This window comes from Canis aureus, chromosome 3 (assembly GCF_053574225.1).
Source record: "Canis aureus isolate CA01 chromosome 3, VMU_Caureus_v.1.0, whole genome shotgun sequence".
Classification (NCBI taxonomy): Eukaryota; Metazoa; Chordata; class Mammalia; order Carnivora; family Canidae; genus Canis; species Canis aureus.
In genome coordinates this window covers 49,240,433-49,260,235 of record NC_135613.1, presented here as the reverse complement: position 1 = coordinate 49,260,235, position 19,803 = coordinate 49,240,433, and the positions used below count along the sequence as shown (strand labels likewise).

General features: G+C 44.0%; 3 protein-coding genes across 3 annotated transcripts in view; 1 reads left to right on the top strand and 2 right to left on the bottom strand.

Moving 5' to 3' along the window:
* TTC19 (tetratricopeptide repeat domain 19) overlaps positions 1-1,474 on the bottom strand; it is a 28,848-nt gene extending 27,374 nt beyond the window's left edge. Inside the window, exons 1-2 of the mRNA XM_077892526.1 lie at positions 1,267-1,474; positions 1,051-1,181 (exon numbers count right to left, since the gene is read on the bottom strand). Coding sequence (XP_077748652.1) covers positions 1,051-1,181; positions 1,267-1,450 — 315 coding nt within the window. The 5' untranslated portion in view covers positions 1,451-1,474. The remainder of the gene's footprint in view (positions 1-1,050; positions 1,182-1,266) is intronic.
* Positions 1,475-1,589: 115 nt separating this feature from the next.
* Positions 1,590-17,539, top strand: ZSWIM7 (zinc finger SWIM-type containing 7). The gene is made up of 5 exons (XM_077892527.1): positions 1,590-1,794; positions 4,386-4,407; positions 8,727-8,829; positions 14,163-14,267; positions 15,545-17,539. The coding sequence occupies exons 1-5, from the start codon at positions 1,704-1,706 to the stop codon at positions 15,656-15,658; spliced, it is 435 nt and encodes a 144-aa protein (XP_077748653.1). The 5' UTR covers positions 1,590-1,703; the 3' UTR covers positions 15,659-17,539.
* Positions 16,897-19,803, bottom strand: part of ADORA2B (adenosine A2b receptor) — a 24,170-nt gene continuing 21,263 nt past the window's right edge. Inside the window, exon 2 of the mRNA XM_077892515.1 lies at positions 16,897-18,337. Coding sequence (XP_077748641.1) covers positions 17,674-18,337 — 664 coding nt within the window. The 3' untranslated portion in view covers positions 16,897-17,673. The remainder of the gene's footprint in view (positions 18,338-19,803) is intronic.

Genomic DNA, 19,803 nt, shown 5'->3' with positions numbered 1-19,803 from the left:
AGAGGTAATATGATCCAATTTGCATTTTTATTTTAACTTAAGTATTTTTTTAAGATTTATTTATTTTTAGAGAGAGAGAGAGAGTGTGTGTGTGTGTGTACCTGTGGTGTGGGTTGGGAAGGTGGCTCTCAAGCAGACTCCCCTGAGAAGACTCAGAGGCTTAGCTGAATAAGCCACCCAGGCACTCCCCCAATCTATCTTTTTTTTTTTTTTTTTTTTTTTTTTTTGATGCCAGGCAGTGGCTATGTGGCCAGGATGACAGCAGAGGACATAGAAAAGGGTGGATTTCAGAATTATTTTGGATTTGATGACAACAGGATTTGTTGTCGGGGTGTAAATGTACTGAGAAGCAGTGGGTAAGGTACCCACAGGTTTTAAGAACGACTAGGAGGTTTCTAGGCCTTTTGAAAAACTGGGTAGATGGTAGCAAATGGAAGATGGTGAAGGCAATGTGCTGGGGAAGCCTTTGAGATCAAGAGTCAAGTGTGAGAGGTAGGTGAGGTCTCAACGTGGAGAGGGCACGTCAGTAACACACTGCAGTACAGGACTATAAATCTGGGCGTCGTTAGCACCGAGGCGGTATAGTGAGCCCCATGGTAGAGACGAAATAACCTGAGGAGGACAAAATAGAAAATAATGGGGAGAGTAGGAAGACTTCAGAATGAACAGAACCAAACCATGCACAACCGGCGCTGATTTGCATTTTCTGGACGCAACATACGTGCCAAACCCCTTACGCCAGTCCCTTCGTCTTGGCCGGCTCGATGCTAACACACATTTCTGCTAATGCTGCTCGGATAAAAGAGCGACGCCCGTGGTGCCACCTCCATCTGCACTGGAGACTGCAGCGGTCTGACTGCAGGCTCCGGAGTCTGACAAGCCTGGATGGATGCCAACACCGCCCCCCTCCCCCCCAACCATGACCCATCGAATTCCAGGCAATTCCACTCCCCCTCCCCCGGACCCTCCATCCAGTCTTCGGGAAACTGGGGCGAGCACTGCGCACCCGCAAGGGCCAACATCGGGCCTCGCTCACAAAGGCCGCCTCACCTTGGCTCGCTTTAGCAGCTGAATGATCTCGGCCTCGGCCTCGTCCGCCGCGCCCTCGGCGGCGGCCCCGCCCGCTCCCTGCCGCTCCTCCTCCTCCTCTGCCGCAGCAGGCCTCGAGAACCAGGCGAGCGCTGCGGGAAGGGGCTCTGAGGTCACCGGGCCCGGCCTGCGCCCCGGCCCCCGCCCGGACGGCCCCGCCCGGCCCGCGCCCCTCACCTGCCAGCAGCGGCAGCAGGCCCGGGCCTCCGCCGCGCGGCGCGACTCGGGGTGCCGGCACCCCTACCTCAGGCGCCCGGCCTCCCGCGGGCCCCGGGAGCAGGTGCGCGGAGCAGGCCCGGCACCGCCGCCCCGCGGCCCGCAGGAGGCCTCGGCCCAGGCTCGGGCTCAGGAGCCGGTACATGCTCGCGCGGCGTCCTCAGCGCACTGCAGGCCCAGCCGGATCCCAGGACGTCCCGCCCCCAGCGCCCAGCGCGCACCGGATTGGTCGGGCCGCGAAGGGGGAGGAGGCGTCGCCGTAGCCGCCCGCATGCGCGTGAGGCGCGCCGACGTCACTGCGCCTCGCTCCGCCCTCGGCCGATGGCGGGAATCTTCTTGGGGTCGATCCGAGCGTCGCGCCTCCTGGGCTCTCGAGGAAGCTACCGGCCTGTCACGCCATGGCGGGCGCCCTGACGGGAGTCACGCTGCCCGCTGTCGTCGAGGAACTCCTGAGCGAGATGGCCGCGGCGGTGCAGGAGGAGGCGCGAAGTACGGGCCCCGAGGGCGTGCGTGGGCGCTGTGGGCAGCGGACCTGGCCTGCCGCGGCTGGGCGGGGAGGCGAGGGGCGGAGCTCTCTGGGCGGGGGGGGGGGGGTTGCTCCCGGGCTCCGCCGCCTGGTGCCTCCGAGCTTTTAACCAAACCCTGTGGTTCTACTCCTGAACCCCAGTTCTAAAAGAAAAGCAAAGCCAGATTTGTTTAGGGAGCAGCGCCAGCGGGGCAGCAGGGACCGGAGTGCTGGGCGCTGCCCTCGAACCTGTGGGCAGGGGCCTCGGGCCAGGAGGGCGGCAGGGATCGGAGCTTGCGGGGACGAGCCTGCGGGGAGGTGAAATTCTTAATTAAGTTTGCTTGTGGTCTTTCCTCACACCCACCCCCAGATCTTAACTGTAATATCAGTGCGTACACGGTGTGCACCCAGATGAATATTTCGCAACCACAAAAACCAAATGCGTACGCAATGACTGGAGTAAATAGGGATCTTGTGAAAGTACCTGTTATTTCTCTGACCAGCAGAGGATGCTCTGTGACTGTGGTTACCAGAATCACCCATGTGATCTCAAGATGTGTTCACAGCGTGCTAGTGTTAAGATGATAATTCTATTTTTTTTTAAGATTTTATTTATTCATAGAGATACAGCGAGAGAGAAAGAGAGAGAGGCAGAGACACAGGCAGAGGGAGAAGCAGGCTCCATGCACGGAGCCTGACGTGGGACTCGATCCTGGGTCCCCAGGATCACACCCTGGGCTGAAGGCAGCACTAAACCGCTGAGCCACCCAGGCTGCCCTAAAATGATCATTCCAATCCAAATTCATTGATCAGTAAGAACTGCCCAGCCAGCGTCAAAAGGGCAGGGCAAAGGGCAGTTAATAGCAGGTCAGGCCACAAAACTGTCACTGCTTTTTCACTTGGATGGCTTTTGTTTTAAAAGGACTGCACTTTGAAAGGGTTTTATCATAAGTTAACTATTTTTTAAAGTATTGAGAAAAGTAATCTATACTGACACAAGCATAGTATTATATACATTTGAAAGATTAGGCCAGCCAAGTATTCAAATATGTTCGGATCCCCAGAAGGATGTGGGGGAAAAAAACAATCTCTTAACTCAAATATCGAGTAGCTCAGTCAATTAAGCACCTGCCTTTGGCTGGGATCATGATCCTGGGATGGGGTCCCACATCGGGGTCCCTGCCCCCTGCTTCCAGGGGAAACTGCTTCTCCGTCTTTAAAAAAAAAAAAAAAAAAAAAAGTGTTAGCTCAAGCAGTGGTTGCCAAAAGTGGGCTCTGTCTGAATGGGTTAATCCATACACCATGACACTCTTGGAGGAACCCCAATGGGTGCCCCAAATGCTCATGGCTCAGACAGAGGGACCACTGCCATTGATTCATGTTTCATTCCAGCAGAACCGTTTCGTGCTGTTTTAAAATATGTGTTCTACATAGTAATACAGTCTTCCTACCTGATCCCTATCCTTTAATGATAATTTTTTATGTCAAGATTCTGAATTAACACTTGGATGATGATGTGATACGTAATCACAGCTGGTCTTGAAGGAAACTATGGTTTCTTTTTCTTTCCTGCATAACTTTATGCTCTCCCTGGAATTACAACTGTTGTCCCTATATTTGGGGTTTTGTTGTTGTTGTTGTTGTTGTTGTTGTTGTTGTTGTTGTTTTTAGTTTTCTATGTATTTATCCGTAATTCAACCTCGAACTCATTACCCACGTTCTAAATCTCTGTTCCATAGGTTCAGATGAGTGGAATGTTGTATCAGTTTCATTCTCCTGTAGAAATCTCTCTTCGAGCCTAGACTTGCTCTAATATGGACTGTCTCCTGGCTATTTCCTGACATCTTCCTTCACCATTATTATCCTAGAAATTCCTTTTGCCCATGTTGAGCAGTATGTTTAGTGTATCTACAGTTTTCTTTTTCTGACTTACTGTCTTATAGCACATTCTTTAGTAGCTTCCTGAAGAAGAGTACATGAGGTGTACTTTCTTAAGACTTTACGTGTCTAAAAAGTTTTTTCTAACCTCATACTTAAATGATAGCTTGACTAGGTATTGAATTATATGTTGGAAATGTTTCTTCAGACATCTGAAAGCATTATTCCACTACCCTCTAGCTTCTTTTTTTTCCCCCTCTAGCTTCTTAAACTTACTTTAAAAAGAGTATTATTTTAACCTCCCTGCTTCATCCCCACCTCCAAAGCAATCTGGTGCCCCCAATTTCTGAGGGTTTTAGGGGGAAGACGGTAGTGGATTTTGGAGTATAAATCAGGTTATTGCTTGGCCCTCTCCATCGCTAGCTTAGGATTGAGTTTCCTCTGGTCTTGTAAATTATTTTCCAGTGTATCTTAGTTTTTGTTTCTCCCTGTCCTTTCATCCTGGGGAGTTTATGCTTTTTTAAAAAAATCCTTTAACTATTGTTTCGTGGGGTATTCGGAAGGAGTAAAGTTAGATGCATAGATTGAATTCACCATATTAACATAAAAATCTTTTTTGATTATAGTCTTTTAAAGATTTTGTGTCTATGGCCACTGGTTTAATATGATTAACTTTCTTTCCATTCCTGTTTTACAGTTCCTGATGAACATTTATCATCGTAAGTATATACCATGTTGTAATTGGGTTTTTTTAAACCATTAATGTGTTTTAATTTTTCTTTTTAAGATTTTATTTATTTAGAGAGCTGGGGGGGAGGCTGAGAATCCCAAGCACACTCAACACTGAGCACAGAACCTGACACAGGGCTGGATCCCACCACCCTGAGATCATAACCTGATCCAAAATCAAAAGTCAGATGCTTAACCCACTGAGCCACACAGGCGCTCCAGGCATTAATGTGTTTTAAAAGTCAGATCTTTTTAACATCAATTCCTGATTTTTTAAAATAACTCTTATTAAACTAAAAACAATGTTTTCTTGACATGGTTGTTAAAAGTCTGTCCAGGGCAGCCCCAGTGGCGCAGCGGTTTAACACCACCTGCAGCCTGGGGTGTGATCCTGGCGACCCAGGATCGAGTCCCGCATTGGGCTTCCTGCGTGGAGCCTGCTTCTCCTTCTGCCTGTGTCTCTGCCTCTCTCTCTGTGTCTCTATGAATAAATAAACAAAATCTTTAAAAAATAAAAAATAAAAATAAAAATCTGTCCAAAGCCAGTGCCATATTTGACAGTACAAAGTATTCTTGTGTTGTCCTATTTGCCACTTCTGTTTAACATTGTTCTAGAGGGGTGGCTGGGTGGCTCAGTCAGTTGAGCATCTGAGTGTTGATTTCAGCTTGGGTAATGATCCTGGAGTCCTGGGATTGAGCCCCATATTGGGCTTCTCACTTGATGGGGAGTCTCCTCTCCCTCTGCTCCTCCCACTATATACATGCACCCATGAGCAAGTGCTGTCTCTCATAAATATTTAAAAAAAAAAAAGTTTGGGATGCCTGGGTGGCTTAGTGGTTGAGCATCTGCCTTCAGCTCATCCCGGGATCAAGTCCCACATCAGGTTCCTTGCAGGGAGACTGCTTCTCTCTGTGCCTCTCTCTCTGTGTGTCTCTCATGAATCAATAAATAAAATCTTTAAAAAATAAAAACAAACAAAAAAATTAGCAGAGAAAAAGTTAAAACCTTTTCTAAACCTAACTTCCATCTCTCTTTCTTTCTCCTAAAATAATCACTGGTATAAGTTGGTGTGTATCTTTATAGACTTTTATTTTTTTTTTTTAAGATTTTATTTATTTATTCATAGAGACACAGAGAGAGAGGCAGAGACACAGGCAGAGGGAGAAGCAGGCTCCATGCAGAGAGCCCGATGTGGGACTCGATCCAGGGTCTCCAGGATCACGCCCTGGGCTGCAGGCGGCGCTAAACCGCTGCGCCACTGGGGCTGCCCTTTATAGACTTTTAAATAGAAGTGTACATATGCGTATACAATTAAATGTCACTTATTCCTAGGTAGCTTTCACTTTTTTGTTGCTACTGAAAATGTAGCTATATTTGAACTTTGTGTATGAAGGAAAACAATTTTTAATCTCTGTAATAAAAAAATCTAAAAAAAAAAAATCTTATTCTCTTGGTTTTTAAAAATTTGTATCATCTACAAATAATAACTGTCTTTCCTTGCAGACAGGCATGCTTCTAATTTCTTTTTCATGTGTCCGAAACAACTACAACTACTAGAACAATATTTTAAAAATTTATTTTAATTTTTTAAACTTTTTTGTTTAAAGATTTTATTTATTTATTTATTCATGAGAGACACAGAGAGGCAGAGACATCGGCAGAGGGAGAAGCAGGCTCCATGTAGGAAGCCCGATGTGAGACTCAATCCCAGGACTATGGGATCATGTCCTGAACCAAAGGCAGACGCTCAACCACTGAGCCACCCAGGCATCCCTCTGCTAAATTTTTTATAGAGATTATGTATTATTTTAAAAAATACTACTTTTAAAACAAAACAGGCAAATAATGTAAATTAGCAAAAACTTTGGGGAAAAGGGTAAATCTTACTAGTGATCACAAATATACAAATTAAAATAATGACAACTCTGTAAAACTGGCTACCACAGAAAAGATGTTGGTAAGAATGTCTGAGATGTTGGCAAGAACATGGAGAAAAGGATTATTGATACTCCACTAGTAGGAGTGTAAGTTGGAAAGTAATTTAGCATTAGGTAATAGGAGCTTTAAAACATATATATTCTTTTGGTCACAAAGTCCACTTAAAAGAGTGTATCCCAAGGAAATAATCATGCATGTTCATAAAGATTTTACAGTGAGCATATTCATCCAATATTGCTTGTAGTAGCAGAAACAAAAACAAAACCATCTGGAAACAATCTCACATTAGATTTAATAAACCTTAATTATCTAAAAATAGAGTTGGGAGAAAAGCAAGGTAATTCATCTTTACAGTAGAATTCTTTTAACCCTTAAGAGTGAATAAAAAAAAATATTCAGGTGTTCACAATAAGTTATAAAGTTACAAAGGCAGGTTTAAAAATTCTTATTAGATTCATTTTTAAAGTAACCTATGGAAAAAAAAATAAAGTAACCTATGATTAATTTTTTAAAGATTTTATTTATTCATGAGAGACACACAGAGACATAGGCAGAGGGAGAAGCAGGCTCCCTGCGGGGAGCCTGATGCAGGACTTTCTCCCAGGACCCCAGGATCACGCCCTGAGCCAAGGCAGATGCTCAACCACTGAGCAACCCAGGTGCCCAACCTGTGATTAATTGACAAAGTTATGACCAAATTTTATTTTTCTTTGTCCAGAGATAATGTTATATTTGATAAAAAAAAATTTTTGAAACTTCCCATTCTAATAGCTTTTTTTTTTTTTTAAGATTTATTTATGTATTTATTCATGAGAGACAGAGAGAGAGACAGAGAGAGAGAGGAGCAGGCTCCATGCAGGAAGCCCAATGCAGGACTCGATCCCAGGTCTCCAGGATTAGACCATGGGCCGAAGGCGGTGCTAAACCGCTAAGCCACCTGGGCTGCCCTCTAATAGGTTTTTGTATCAAGAGACTAGTTTGTTGGAAAATGAAGAAGTTGAACATTTTAATTTTGAAGATAGTAGCTCTGTCTTCATGTTTTATGTCAGATCACATGAGTTCTTTAAAACATTTAACTTTTCTGTTTCAGTTCAACTCACCCATTTTATTCTCCAGTTTATAAAAATGACTCTTCCTTGTTAAAAAAAAAAAAAGTGTTCTTGAAAAATAAAACATGAAAAGCATCAACAATCATACCACCCAGTGCTAATAACTGTTAAGAGTTTGGTTTATTGCCTTCTTTTTTAAGTTAAATGTTTTATTTTGTGCCCATCCTTTCTCACCTATTGTAAAAATTTTCCCACATACCAGTTTTTTTCTGATCTATCATTTAAAAGTGGGTAGCCTTTATTACTAATACAAAAAGTACAAATTAATACCCATCAGGTGGTCAACATGAGAAACTGATAATATTGGTAGTGGTTAGCATGTGGGGAAAATAGAGCTCCTATACAGTGCTGGTGGGACTGCTGTTTCCACTGTGGAAAGCTATTGGCAATGCCTGTTAAAGTTGAAAAATGTATATATCCTAAGGCTCAGCAATTCTACTTCTATAACCAGGAAGAATTCTCATATGTGTGCATTAAAGGACATGTATGGGGATAATTGAGTATTATTTATAATGTAAAATAGAAACAATCAGAATGCCCAGCAGGGTACTTACAAACATACAGTGGAATGTTATTCAAAAATTAAATTAAGGGATCCCTGGGTGGCGCAGCGGTTTGGCGCCTGCCTTTGGCCCAGGGCGCGATCCCGGAGACCCGGGATCGAATCCCACGTCGGGCTCCCGGTGCATGGAGCCTGCTTCTCCCTCTGCCTGTGTCTCTGCCTCTCTCTCAATCTCTCTGTGACTATCATAAATAAATAAAAATTAAAAAAAAAATTAAATTAAAAAAATATATCAACATGCATCATTTTCAAAAGCACATTGAACAGAAAAAAACCCAAGTTGACAAAAAAGCCTACAATTTATCTTTTATGTTCTAAAACTCATGAAACAGCACCATGCATGTGTATATACACATAGGTGTGTGTATGCATGTGTGCTATGTATATGTATTCAGTATGCTTCATATAATAAAATAAAAAAGCATTAATAGGAAGAAAACCAACAAATGCATATCGTTGCCTTGGGGATGAAAGGAGGTTGGGAAGAACAAGGAGTATTATGAAATGTAAAGATGGCTTTATCTGTAAACATGTTAACATTCTAGGGGATTGATTATGTAGGTTCTTGCTATATTCTTTTTTTTCCAAATTAAAATCAATTTTTAAAAAAATGCCAATGGTGATCCTTTGGGTTAAGTTCCTGAGGTGACCTGAGAGAGTAGATAAGATAGTCTTATCTGAAGCCTTTCTGTTTCCCAGACTGAAGTTCATCTTCGGCCCATCAGCCATCCAGGCCTTGGACCTCGTGGACCGACAGTCCATCACCTTAATCTCATCGCCCAGTGGGAGGCGTGTTTACCAGGTAGAAATCTAGAGGTGGGGATTATCTCAACCAGAAACCCCTTAGCACAAAATGTTTTCATGGATCCCAGTAGTTCCTACTGAAAAGCAATGACCCAACTTAGTAAAATTAGTGTATTAGTAATTAAAATAAGATAAATAAGACTGGGGGCACCTGAATGGCATGGTTGGTTAACTCTTGGTTTTGGGTCAGGTCTTGAGACCTCAGTCTTGAGATCCAGCCCCATGTTACTCTGCACTGAGCACAGAGTCTGCTTGAGATTCTCTCTCCCTCTGCCCCGCCCACTGCTTATATTCTCTCTCTCCCCCCAACTCTTAAATCTTAAAAAAAAAAAAAAAAAAAGATAAATAAGACCTATTAACCCTACCTAGTAGCAATGTATAGAACCAGCAATGATGTGGAGAGGCTGTTTTCTCAAGTCTCATGGAGACAGTTGACTTTTGCTTCCCTGTGTTTGATAACAGGCATCTTTACCAAAAAAAAAAACAACAACAAAAAAAACTGTATTGACAGTTTTACCTTGTTCATTGTCTCTTGTCTACAAGCAAAAGCCAGAATGCATTTTGAGGTCCTCCTACATGCTCAGATCATCTATCAGTGATCTTTCTAAACTGTTGTCAGGAAGTATTTATTAAGGGTCAAACTATGCTGAATGCAGATAGTCCACTTGGACCTCAGTTTTGCCCTCTAGAATTTAAGATACATAGATCTGTAAAGTAATAGTCTCTTATCAGACTCTGAAAGATTTCCATGCGTTGTTGCTAATTCCCACAAAAAGCCCAACAAGGTGTTTATCTTGCAGGAAATGGAGATGCAGAAAAGTAAATTAATAGTCATATCTGGCAGCTGGGATTTGTAACTGCCTCCATTTGTATATAAACACTGGGCCATACTCCCATCTCATTCCCATCTCATTCCCACTTGGAAGGAATAAAGAAGCCATCAGCTCTAGTATATAATGTAGGTCTTGCTGAAGATCAGGAAGGGGGAAGCTTTTCAGTGTTTGGATTCTGGTTTATTTATGATGAACTCAGAGCTGAGACCATGTCAAATTTTTTTAAAGATTTTATGTATTTATTAGAGAGTGTGCAAGTGGGGAGGGGCAGAACAAGAAACAATCTGAAGCAGACTGCACTGATGGGGCGCCCAGTGCGGGGCTCAGTCTCAAGACCACAACAAGATCAGGACCTGAGCCAAAACCAAGAATCTGATGCTTAACCCACTGAGCCACTTATGTGCCTCTCAAGTCAGTTAATTCTTAGCAAGTGAATGAAGCAGGCAAAGCCAACTTGGGCAAATCGGTCCCTTTGCTTAGTGAATTAACTTGCCATTCCTCAGCGTAGCATGACTTAACCAGTCTGGCAAATCTTCATGCATTTCTTCATTAAAGAAAATGCGGTAATTAATGTTGAGTGCTGGAGTCAAAACCTTTGGATTGTATGTTTACTTAAAAAAAGACTACCTGGGGATCCCTGGGTGGCTCGGCGGTTTAGCGCCTGCCTTTGGCCCAGGGCCTGATCCTGGAGTCCCGGGATCGAGTCCCACGTCGGGCTCCCTGCATGGAGCCTGCTTCTCCCTCCTCCTGTGTCTCTGCCTCTCTCTCTCTCTCTATGTCTATCATGAATAAATAAATAAATCTTTAAAAAAAAAAAAAAAGACTACCTATTAGAATTTTGTCAGGATGAATTTAGAGATTAGTAATCAGAGCTATTGGGGTGCCTGGGTGGCTCAGTCAGTTAAGTTGCTGCCATCGGCTCAGGTCGTGATATTGGGAGTCCTTAGATCGAGCCCATTGGGCTCCCTGTTGGGCGTGGATCCTGCTTCTCCCTTCCTGCTTCTCCCTCTCACTCTCCCCCTGCTTGTGCAAGCGTGCACACGCACATTCTCTCTCTCATGAATATTTTTTTTAAATGTAATAATCAGCTATTAAGTGATACTACACCTGATGAGGTGTTTCCATTTTACTTCTCATAGTTTTTATCTTGGTTTTTTTATGTAGTTAAAATACCCAGAACAAGAAGGGCCTTGAGTTTTTCCCACATCTCTTGGTTTCTGATTTGTCTCCATTCCACTATTAGCATAACACTTGACCTGCACAGACTTCTAACTGCTCTCTAGTTCTAAGATCTAGTCATTAGTTAAAATCTTAAAGATTTTGTTTGACATATTTTAATTGTTGACTTTTTATTTCTCCCAAGATTGCCATGATTTGTTTAACTTTCATCATTCCCATCCTGTATTATATTACATTGCTTTATTTGTCATAAAAGTGCAAACTTCCTAGTACTGTAGCTTTCAGTTTGGACTTTGAATTAAATGAGGCTATAGAAATCTTATATACGCCCTAATGGTCTCATTGTATACTAATATAGTCTGAATCTGGCTTAAGTCACAGGTTCTCTGAGATGATAAAAGTTGAGTCAGACACTGTTTTGTTTTTTTTTTAAGTTGTAATAGTCTAACAACTTTAATTTTTTTTTTATTTTTATTTATTTATGATAGGCACACAGTGAGAGAGAGGCAGAGACATAGGCAGAGGGAGAAGCAGGCTCCATGCACCGGGAGCCCGACGTGGGATTCAATCCCGGGTCTCCAGGATCCCGCCCTGGGCCAAAGGCAGGCGCTAAACCGCTGCGCCACCCAAGGATCCCTCAGACACTGTTTTGATACTCCATTAGTCATCTTTCCACAGGTCAGCCTTCTAATCTTACTGCCTTCCAGGCACAATGGTAATTATTCCAAAGTCACCACTGTGTTGTTGTCACCTGAGTTGCTTTTCTGTAAACTTTTTTGGTTTACCTAGGAAGAGGGATGCATCAGTCAGGAGGAGGCTACGTTTGGCTGTGGCAACAATGACCCCCAAATGCCAAAGGCTTACAGAAACAAAGTTGTATGTCTCATTCATGCTTCATTCATACCCATTCAGAGTGGACTGCTGCTCTACTCCAAAACATCTCCACTTAGGGATCCCAGTTGGTGTAGCAGCCCTTTTCCAGAATATCGTGGATCTCATAGCAGAGAGAAAAGAGGATGTGGTCTGTGCCAATTTGTAATGTTTCTGCTTGGCTACTCACATTTTCCTGGCTAAAGCAGGTCACATAGCCAGCCGGTATTTAATAGAGCAGGAATGTATAATCTTCTTTCAGAGAGAGGCACCAAACACAGGGAACAATAAATAATACAGTTGAGCATTCTAATGGCTCCTAAGAGGCTGGCAGCAGCCATAAAATAAAACTGTAGTTGAGAGTGGATGACCATCTAGGTGGGTCATGCTCCTTAAAACCCAACCAGAACTACAGCAGACTTCCTCCAAGTGAGGCTCATGCAAGTCTATATGGGTCTCCATTTCCTATTTCCCAGATTTTTCTGTTTAAAAAGTTCTCTCCTTGGGGTGCCTGGGAGGCTCAGTTGGCTAACTGTCTGCCTTCAGCTCAGGTCATCATCCCAGGGTCCTGAGATTGAGCCCTGTATCAGACTCCCTGCTCAGCAGGGAGCCTGCTTCTCCCTTTCCTTCTGCGCCCTCCCTCCCCACTCATGCTTGCGCGCTCTCTCGCAAATAAAATCTTTTTTTAAAAAAGTTGTCTCCTTCTGAGGATAAACATTGCAGACTGTGAGTGGGCAGAGTGGGGGCAGTTCCTGTAAGAGGAGGTCATTTTTTCCATTGAAGGCTGAAGCCACTGAATTAGATGATCCCTGCAGTCAATTTCCAATTCTAATCTTTTCTAACTCAGATTTTTGCCTGATTACTCGGTTCATTACTCATCTGATGCTAGATAAGGAAGAAACAAATCCAAAATTTACTATCTCCTGACAGTATTTTACTGCCTCAGGCCATTGAACATAGTACTTTTTAGTCATAGCCAGCCCCTGAAAGGATCAGGCGAGGGAGTCTCTGCAGACTCTCCCCCTCCCTAAGTCACCTGGCATTTATTCAAAGTCCAGAATATTCTCATGGGCTGGGGATCCACAAAAAAGAAGGAACCAGGAACCATTAGAGTCCGTGTAGAATTCCACAGGCTTATGCCTGCTTAAATTTAAATCTAGAAAGAAGAGATAAAGGAAAAAGAATCTAAAGTTTTATTCATTCATTGGTAATGGTTTGGAGACCCAAGAACTGTTCATGTCACTGCTGGATATTGGATTTTTCCCCCAGAATTAAGTGGGAAACCGTCTGCTTTCAGACCGTTGTCAGTTTGACAAACTAGCACAACACTAGAACGGTGCTATTCTTTTGTTAAGGCCTTGTTGCTTTATTCTTTGTTGGGGAGAAAGGGAAGAATCTTGGGAGTGCTGTTTTTGTTTTTGTTTTTGTTTTAAATCCTGGCCTTTTCATTTAGATTGCCATCTCAAAAAAAAAAATAGATTGCCATCTCAAAGCCTAAACCTAATTTGAAAGCCCTGTGGCAAATTCCTAAGTGACGGGGTTATGGTAAAATAACCCTCAGGATGTTTTTACTTCCTTGAACACTGCTTTCACACTTCCAGTTTGGAAATTAACTCCAGGATCGAAGCCCCGGGCACTTCTGGTTTTGGCTGCCTGGTGGTGGAGGGACTTAAACACGTGATTTCTCCACGAGTTTGTCCATTCACACCAGAGGCTCATCATAATCTCCCTATATACATCTGTCTCCCTTCTGTCCCTTGACTACCAGCAAGGCTATTTGTTCTTGGACAGGGCCCTCTTACCAACCTCTCAAGTATCCATATCCTTCCATCCTGCTAGATGAATAGGCAAATCCAGGCTTGCCTCATTCGGAGACCTCCACCCTGAGCAGCTGAGTCATCCCTTTTGCAAGATTCTTTGCTTTATTTATTCTCCTGCTCTCAAATGTTTCTCAAGAGTCCCTTCCTTCCTTCCTTCCTTCCTTCCTTCGACCCTTCTTTCTGCCTTATTGCTTACTCTTTACCTGTTTTCACGTTTTTAAGGTGTGTCGTGGAAGCTTTAGAAATGCACACACATGTTGTGAAATACCACCGGTTAAGAAACACCATGATAAAGTGTATGGGAGGGGAACCTTTCCCCTCCACCTCCTTCCAGGCAGCCCACTGAGCGGGCTCTCTAAATCGCTAGGCAAAGGAACAAAATGGTTTGTGTGGATGGTTTAACTAGTCTGAAAACTCCAGTTTCACTGTATGAAGCCCTCATACAGTGAGGGAGAGAGAGTCTGCACACAGAGAAGTGGAGCTTCCACTTTTGTGTAAAACATTACTGCAGCTCTTCCCGGTGTAATTTGCAGAATGACTGAGTCCACAGATTGATAAATTCAAGGGAAGCCAAGCAGTTTTCCAGCACCCCTGTCAAAGTCTGATCCCATCTGTCCTTTTCTTTATAGGTACTTGGAAGTTCTGGTGAAACATACACATGTCTGGCTTCTTGTCATTACTGTTCATGTCCTGCCTTTGCCTTCTCAGTGCTGCGGAAGAGTGACAGCCTACTGGTAAGGATGGGAAAGGCTCTTCCCACTCCAGTGGAATTAGGAGAGAAATTCTTGGCCCTTACCGTGTGGTTTAAAGAGCTCTACAAAATCGAAATTTTTACTGTATGTTGAAACAAATACTATATTGTCCTTGATTTCACTTAGTCACCTCTTTTGAGTTTACCCTCCCAAAATGCAGTATCATCTTTTAGATCTATATCCATTGCCTGATTTTTTATTTAAAAGGTCACAGATGAAGCTTTGGGGAAGGCAACAAGGTAATCTCAGAATTTGGCTCTGGGGAATTAGCCTAATAAAAATAGGAGTTAAACATTGTTGGCAACTTTGCACATCCCCAACTCCAGCTATGAGGTGTTTCTTCCCACTGCCCATAAGACAGCCATGCTGGATTTTCACAGGGGGCAGGAGAGCACATTGATACTTTGCCTGATTTCACAGGCACCCAGAGCATCAAGCAGGAACAAGACATACATACAACTCCTTATTTCAAAAGAGAAAGCAGAGAGCAGGTAGCTATTTTGTAAGGCTTGCCAAGGAAAATTATAGTACCCACTCCATTCTTCCCCTTTCTCTTATGCTCTTAACTTGGTAAACATCTTGGGAACGGGGTGGTTGGTTGGGTATCTCATTGTTAAAAAAGGCCACATTCACAATTGATGTGTGATAAGTTTGTTTCACCTATAAACAACAAGATGAAACTTAGGGCCCCTTAAATATCTAAAGCTGTGTGTATTCTGTGACAGAAGGTCCAGTACATCCCCAAGGATGTGTACTGGCTGATATTCTGCAGGGTTCTATGACCCCACTAGCACCCTCTCCCTGTAGGACAACATAGTGACTGTAGACTCAGCACATGGGTAAAATGAGGATGAGACCTGTCCTCATGGGGTAGCTGACAGATTTAAATGAGATAATCTGTGAGAAGCACTGAGCAACACAGTAGGTCAAAGAATGTTAGCCATCACTGTGAAGAGCTTCCTGAAGGCTGGAAGCAAGCAGAACTGAAGGCTCAAATGAGGGGCCTGTCTTGGTTCTCACTCTGGGTTACATACCCTGTGCCAGCTGGATCTAAACTGTTTCTCAAAACAATAGGCAAAGTAAAACTTCCTATATTCCCTTTGATTTCTAGAAAGAATACATTATGTCATCTTTATCTGCAGTTTTGAGGCAGTAAATCCATGACCTATGTCCCCACTCCTTTCCTACTGAATATAGTGAGAGGTCTTGGTTAGCTTTGGTCCTGCCAATTCCTAACAGGCTTGTGTTTCATGTTCCAGTGCAAGCATCTCCTGGCAGTTTATGTCAGTCAGGTAATGAGGACCTGTCGACAGCTGAAGGTCTCTGACAAGCAACTGACTGACATATTATTCACAAAGAAGAAACAAATGTAGAAGGTATAGACAGCATTGTTATCTTTCAATATAGAAGTCCTACCCAGAAACACCTTTAACCCACCAAGGTTCACGTGGAAAAGAGATGAAATAGATCTTCTGGAGACGTCTTGTCACTGTTTCTTTGCCCTCCTAGACAAGAGACCATGAGTTTAAAGCCAGGACATGGGTATGGTTTGAAGCTCTACCATTCTCCCAAAAAATATGAGCCCCGTGTGTAAATTTCCTGGATGGAATCAAGCATTTTAGGCTCAATCAAAACCCAGTATCATGTCCTGTCTGCAGCTGGTCAGATTCTTAAACTACTGAAGTACTAGTAATTTTTAAGAGGTTGGAATGGTAGACAAAACTGGTCAGATAAAGTTTAGATGAGTGTTACTTCCTTTCTTGGGATCCAGGAAGTTACTCTGCAGCAGTAAAAGATCAGAGCAGAGATGCGGCTGACCAGCAAGTATAAAAAAGACTGAGGGATTCTGGTTGCAGAGAGCTTTGGCTTATCTGTGGTGTTGGTGCCAGAAAAGCTTACATAGGTTGTATTGTTAGAAAGGTAGTGTCTAAAAAAAAAAAAAAAGAAAAAAATTTAAAAAAGAAAGAAAAGTAGTGTCTAAAACAAGGAAAGGGGTGGTTTTGCTCTGCATGCAACATGGAGCTTTATAACAAGCCAAATGAAGGAAGCAACTAAGCATCATGCCCTCAAGAAGGCAAAGAAACTACTTTCCAGGGATTTCCAGTCTGAAGAAGAAAAATCCCAAGAGGAATATTTTCAAAGGGAGGGAGATGGGACTCGGTTGGACCCAGGAAGAGTGAAGGAGCCATGACGGTGACAATGAGACCGCGTTCAGCCCAGGAGAACTTCTCAGTAAATAAAGTTATTTACAGCTGGAATAGGAGCCAGGGAGTCCAGGAATGCTCTGGGCCCCACGGGGGCTCATAAATCTGCAGCGTCCTTGTCCTTGCAGGGATACTGCAGAAGGAAATGCAGCAGCAAACAGACAAGACAGACTTTACAGCCCAGGAAACGTCCATCCTTGTGCCCCCAGAAACCTAGGGTTGCTGGTATATGAACACCATATGGAAAGGGCACAGGTGAGGCAGTGTTCCCTGGTGGGCCAAGCCTTGTGCAGCAGCCATAATATCAAGACTTGACTTCTTGGGGAAACTTGAGCTGGGTATAAACTTCTCTTTTGAAGTGGCATTCAGAATAAAGAAGAGAAGGTAGATTCAGCATCCTAAGCTGGTTGGTTTTCAAGTTTTACTTTATTTCACCTAATAGATATACACAGTTGTATGATTTTGACTTATTAAAATTTTCACACTTGGGCTCCAGCAACTTGGCCAAACTTAAGCTTTGTAGAGAAATGAACTTCACTACCTAACTGTAGATGGGGCTGTGCAGTCTGGTAGAAGAGGGACCCCATTTCCCCAGTTTCTTCCTCTGGAGTAGTTTGCAGTACATGGAAAAGAACGTTACCAAAACTGTTACCTGATTATATTCTACTTAAGAACTTACAAGAGTACCATTTCCCCAAATAAATATAGCAGTTTCTTGACTGAAGAATTACACTTTTAATTTTCCTGGTCACCTTCCTAGGAACAAGTATACATTTTTAGTATGTTCAACTTTTATTCTTTCACTGCCTCTAAGTTAAAAAAAAAAAAACATTTGTATTATAATAGTTTACAGTGTTTCACAGTAAAATATTTCATTTTCTACCATGAAAGAGGCAGGCTCTTAAAGCAAAACAGTCTTTTACAATCCACTCAGACCATCAGCATCATCCACACAGAGCAGCCAGAAAAAAAAAAAAACATAAATATATTTGTGAGCCTTTGGAACCGACTAATAACATGTACTTATTAGCTAGGTATGTGGTAACTCCAGGGGAAGTACTCAGAAGCAGCAGCCCATATGCTTACAAGGTGTAGCTGTCTTTTAACAACGGGAATCAGCCAGTCATGTCCCATCCCTTTGTTTATTATAAATGTGTGCCTTCTTGAAGAGGCCAGGACCTAGGTCATAGGCCCACATTAAGGGCAGACTGTGTCCCTGCCTGCCCATTCCCACTCTTGAGGACATCTGTCTGGCAGAGAACATACCTGGAGATGATTTTGTGAAAAGTATAGCGGAAGTCTCGGTTCCGATAGGCATAGACAATGGGATTGACAACTGAGTTGGCATGTGACAGGAGAATGGCCATGTTCATTGCCCACTTGGGTTTGTCCTTAGCCCGAGCTGGCTGAAAAAGGGTGACACAGTTGATGGCATGTACTGGCAGCCAGCACAGAGCAAAAATCCCAACAATCATGGCCAGGGACTTGGCTGCGTGGATCTCCCGCTGGATGACGGTCCTGGAGTGGTCCACCAGCTCAGTGCGCTGAAGCTGCTTGCAGGCCACCATGAAGATCTTGATGTAGATCACCAGCATTATAAGCAGTGGGGGCAGGACGCACCCAAAGAAGTTGAAATACACCATGTAGCTCATGGGGACTACATTCTCAAACAGACACTTCACGAGGCAACAGCTTTCATTCGTGGTTCCATCCCAGGGCTCCGTGCAGTTGGTGGCACTGTCCTTACTGTTCCACCCCAGGAATGGAGTCAGTCCAATGCCAAAGGCAAGGACCCAGAGGACAGCAATGACTCCTCTCGCTCGAGTCCCAGTGACCAAACTCTTATACCTGTTCAAAAGAACATCATCTGTTATCATCCATGTTCATTACTCTGTAACCAGAGTCCAAGACCCCACCTCTGCTTTGGTTCTATGGCCTTTACCCTTAACAACCTCTCAGGTTCACCATCAACATAAAGACCTGCAAACACGTATGAGCAACTTTGCGCTAACAAGCTCAACAAGATTTTCATTCTTGACTTACTAACTCATCTCTGTTGAGTGACAAATCATGCTCATAAGAACAAGTGAAGTCTTAAGAGGGTGCCTTCTAATTACCCACATCCCAACCTAAGAGTCTAGGTCTTCTATAAGGCACTGTTCTAGGTGGTGAGTTCCACCAGTGAACAGAATACACAAGATCCCTGCTTTTAAGGACTTACATTCTAGTAAGGAAGACACTGATGATCAACAACAACAACCATGTTAGTAAATTCTATGGTGTGTTAGGAGGAGAGGTATAGTATGAAAAAAGAAACACTCCAGGACCGTCATCCAGTGGAGATCCACAGAGCCCAGTCCCTGGTGACACTTGAACCAAAGTGACACTTGAACCAAAACCTGAGGAAGTAAGAATTGGAGCCCCCAAGAGTCCAGCAGCACTACCTGGTGGCTCCCCACAGCATCCCCGACCACCTCCTCCAGCGCCGGGCACCGACCCCGTGGACACGGCTGTGCCCTTACAGGGCTGGGGCCCAGGCTTCTCTTGTGGGCCCAGCTATTCCTCCAGCAGGAGAAAGGAAGTCTCTGTGCCGCCTCTGAAGGACTGCTGAGCAGGAATGTGGCAGGGCCTCTTCAAGGCTTCCGTTCCCACGTGGCTGCCCTGTCGGGGAGGCTCCCTGCCGGGGGGCCCCCAGCAGCTCTGGCCCAGGGCGGGCATGTCCACGTGGACAGCCAGGCGACCAAGGCAGCGCCACAGGCAGGAGCTGCCCTCTCAGATGGGAGCCTTGGGGTCCTGGGGGAAGAAGCCTACTTGTGGCAAAACGGGAGTCAGAGTAGAAGTTTGTGTCCTGACTGCAGGTCGGGGCATCAGGCCCACAGCATAGCACCTCTGTGCCTCGGTTTCCATGTCTGTAAATTGAGAGAGAGCAGCAGGGACCGAGGGGCATGGTTCTTAGTTATATGGCCATTATGAATGCATTCCTTACTTGTTATCTGATTGGCTATCAAACAACTTTAAAAGAAGATTCTACTTGGAATACATAGTGCTTTGGCCTGGATAGGCAGGCAGGAGAAAGGAGAACTCTTAGAGTTTGCTGATGAAGTGAACAGAGAACTTGCCTCATAAGTGACAGCGATCCCTAATCTTTCCTCCTCCCTATGAGGGCAGCTCTCAGCAATGGGCAGCACAACTATGGCCTTTCCTACATACACCTGCTGGGCTCAGTTGCTCATTGAATTTTCCTTGGCCAATAAATCCCTCTATTTCTAAATCCCTTCTGCTTCCCTCCTCTTTCAGGAATGTACAGCCATTCC